Raw genomic sequence first — 3,740 nt, 5'->3', positions numbered from 1 at the left:
CAATGAGTGCTCACCAGCGCAGCCAAATTAGTGCTCACAAGCGCAGCCCAATTAGTGACCATGGGCCGGATAAATGTCCTCGGCGGGCCGAATGTGGCCCGCGGGCCGTAGTTTGAGGACCCCTGGTTTAGACGGTACGGAGGTCACGGTTTAAAGTTCTCAACATCCACCAAAACCAAGAATGGGCCAACATCCCACCCGAGTGGGGCGCGTGAAGCGCGAGGCGAGACTGCGCTAGAAGCTGGTGCAGCAGCTCGATGCTGCCGGCGTCTGAGATGCCGACACGTGCAACTTGGCCAAGGTCCCTTCTACATCCGCGCGTTAGCAAGTGAAGGGTGCAACAGGGTGCAACACAATCACGCACGAGGCACTTGGTGTCTTGTGGGCTGTATTTACGTTCCAATAAGAGATAAAGATACAGCGAGGTCCACAAAGTGCTGCAACGAACGCTTCGCAGCTGCTAAGGCCGCTTTGAGCTCAACGGCAAAAGACCGAGTTTATCAGCGATGCAAAGTAAGCAACAACACCCCTTGTTTAAGGGACATTCAAAAAAGGTTACTAAATGTAACTTTTGCACTATTGACAGGAACAACTTTGTTCAAAAAGTTACTCGCGCTAAATCTTACAAAAACCCTGGGTAATTACGTAACAACTTTTGGTGCCTACATTTTCCATGTTTTATATGAAAAAATTAAACAAATCAAAAGTGAAAATCGCCATGGAACAGCATTAATGGCAGTATTTGCCACATTGAAGCATCATTTGTGCAGAAATGTCTATTGAGGTACAACTTACCATTCCCATCAACTCAAACCTTGGCAGTCAAATATTCAGAGGCATTACGTTGCAAACGAGGTCACGGTGCATACAAAACCACTCAATGGCAAAGAGGCTCAACTGTGCCGGTCGCCAGAGGCTTTCGTCCAATATCAAAACAAAAGTAACTTTCGGTTTAAAGTCTTTAAACGAGATGCAAATGGAGACCGCTCGGCCAACGAGTTCTTCAGGGTTTCCAGCCTCGCCAGCAGCTCCCGACGTCGAATCTGCTCGCGCCGCTTCTCCGCCTTGAGTCTCTCCTCCTCGCGCTTCAGGGTGCGCGAATATTCTATCGCGCGCTTCAGGATCTGCGCCTTGGCCGCCTTCTCGTCGTGCGCCAGCTCCGGTATGCCGCCGCGCAGCCACTGGAAACCCTTCTTGATGGAGTCGCGCCGCCGACGCTCCTGGTCGTTGTGCCGCTCGCCAAGCCCCTCCGAGCCGCCGGAGCTCCGAGGGCCACCGCCGCTCCCCGTCGAGACGGCGCGGGACGAGCCGGCCCCGCCGGTGGCGCCCCGGCTCCGCGCGGAGCCCCGCGGCGCCGGCGGGGGCGGCGTCTTCGCCCCGCGCGCAGGCGGCGAGGGGGCGGCGTAGTTGTGCTGCTCCTGGTGCACGGGCGGCGTGGACGCCGGCGGGGCGAGTCGCCGCCGCTGCTGCCGCCGCTGCCGCCGGTTGTTGTCGTTGTACAGGGGGGCCATGTTTGTGTTGTGCACGGCGCGTAACGCCACGCTCGCTGTGGCGTGGCTCCACTTCTCCACGGTCACCGCGTCAATCTCTCCATCTTCCGCGTCGTCGTCATTGTCTGCAGAAGGGAAACACGTATACGTCAGCAACGCAATGTAGAAAAATGCAACATTATAAACCTAAACTGCGCAGGTGTAGTGCCAGAAGAGGGGAGGAGCTGCTGGGGGCTCTGGGACCCTAGACAGAGAAGCCCTCGGCGCCAGGCGCTAGAATCCCAGGCACCCCAGACAGCTAAGCCCCTTGGCACCACCAACGGGGGGGGGGCTGTGTGTGCTCTGTGGGATATCTGGGGGCACACACAGCCCCACCCCTCGTTGGGCACGAGGCATAAAAGGGCAGCTCCCTGGACGATCGGGGCCAGTCGCAGGTCAAGACCCGCCAGCCAGTCAGCTTAGGACCCTGTACCCCCTCGTCCCGCTTGTCCTTGTAAGGGCCGGGATGCTGTGAGGGCCAGTGGTGGGACTCTGGGACTCCCGGCTCTACGTCCTTGTAAGGGCGAGTTCCGAGTCCAGACCCCCCCACCGTGGCTGGGTTGGGTCAGGTAGCTCCCCTAGGGTAATTGTAGCCAGAGGACCCCAGAGCGTAGCCAGAGTAGTGTATCTAGGCTGTGTACCTAGGCTGTGTACCTAGGCTATAACAGAGTATCAGCACTGTTGAGGTGTTGTATTGTAATAAAGAAGTTACTTCTACAAGTGTCTCCGGAACCCATTACACAGGTACAGGACCTGTTGAAATGTACACACGCAACATTCGTGTAGTGAGCTTGACAACTGTAAGTTTGTTGTAAACGAAGATGAACAAGCTAATTCGAGAAGTTTTCGTGACTGCAAGGATCCATACTTTTTGGAAGGATGTCATTGACCAACTTTAGCAGCCTCACAGTTCACTGCAGGGTTAGGGGTTAGGGTTAGGGTCAGGGGTTAGGGGTCAGGGGTTAGGGTAGGGGTTAGAGTTAGGGGTTAGGGGTTAGGGGTCAGGGTTCGGGGTTAGGCTCCCCCCCCCCCCCCCCCTCTTAACCTCTATGTAATCTCGTGTCTCTCAGAGCTCGCTTCACTTGATACGGTGATTTTGCTGTAACTGTTCCACCTGAAGATGGAAGCTCGAGTTGCCTCCGAAACGTCGTGATTAATTTCATGTTTGACCTGCGTGACTTGACCGAAAAAAACAAAAGGCACGACCCGCGCTAAACACGACCGAATAAAGAAACACGCAAAACAGCGTGCAAGTCTCACCCGAATCACTGCGCGTCTCGTTGCCGGGAGACATCGCCCCGCCCACGACAGTCTCCCCATCCTCCCGCCCCTCGGCCGGCAGGTGCCGCCCTCCCGGCTCAAAGGGCAGCATCTCGGCGGGCACCGCGGCGGCCGCGGGGCTCGGCACGGCGCGGGAGACCGCGGGCGGCGGCGGCGCCGACTTGTCGGCGGGCGCCAGCCGCCCCGGCGTGGCTCTGGCCGAGGAGGCGGCGCTGCTCCACATGCAGTCCCGCAGCAGCATGGCTCCCACGGCTCCCACGCCGCTGCCGCCGGCGGGGTCCCAGACGTGGCCGCGGCTCGCCACTTCGCCGCCTTCGCGGCTCGGATCGCCCGAGGGCGTTGGCGTTGCGTTCGCTCCGTCCGGCGCGGGGGGCAGGAGCTCAAACTTCTTCCAAATGTCCTCGCTGGGCAGCGTGGACTGGTGCCAGTCGCTGTGCAACTCCTCGCAGTTGTAGAAGGTCGAGGAGGAGGAGGAGTCATCCCTGCCGGCAGACATTGCGTGGATGATGACGACGCTGCTGCTACACGTGGTGATGATGATGACGCTGCTGCTACTTTCGTCACGCGACAACACGCCGCGTGGTGGCGGGTAGGGGTTGTTGTTCTTGTTTACATTCCACCACCACCCTCCTCCCTGTTGTTGTTGCGTCTTGTTTACTTCTTCTGCAGGGGGCCGCCGGGCTCGCCTGTAACAACAGCAAACAATAAAGAAAGCAGCGTCGTTAACAAAGCGAGCAAACACCACACAGAGTCGTAAGTGGCGCTGTTACTCATCCACAGCTCAATTTCATTCATCTCCGGGACGTTAAATTTCGATTTAAAGCTTTCGTGACTGCAGGGATTCATCTTCTTGGTTCTTTCGGTAAAGTCGCGTAGAAGGGAAACAATAAAATAATAAAAATATAAAACAATAACAATTCTCACGATGTT

The 3,740-nt window shown here is 57.1% G+C and overlaps 1 protein-coding gene across 1 annotated transcript; it reads right to left on the bottom strand.

The window, feature by feature from the left end:
- Positions 1–746: 746 nt before the first annotated feature.
- LOC133361902 (N-myc proto-oncogene protein-like) lies at positions 747–3,051 on the bottom strand. The gene is made up of 2 exons (XM_061580878.1): positions 2,790–3,051; positions 747–1,615 (listed from the first exon to the last, which is right to left on the bottom strand). The coding sequence occupies exons 1-2, from the start codon at positions 3,049–3,051 to the stop codon at positions 930–932; spliced, it is 948 nt and encodes a 315-aa protein (XP_061436862.1). The 3' UTR covers positions 747–929.
- Positions 3,052–3,740: the final 689 nt, after the last annotated feature.

This window comes from Lethenteron reissneri, unplaced genomic scaffold, assembly GCF_015708825.2.
Source record: "Lethenteron reissneri isolate LAM-NWPU_2019-01 unplaced genomic scaffold, ASM1570882v1 scaffold_1279, whole genome shotgun sequence".
Classification (NCBI taxonomy): Eukaryota; Metazoa; Chordata; class Hyperoartia; order Petromyzontiformes; family Petromyzontidae; genus Lethenteron; species Lethenteron reissneri.
This window is presented reverse-complemented; position numbering and strand designations above follow the sequence as displayed.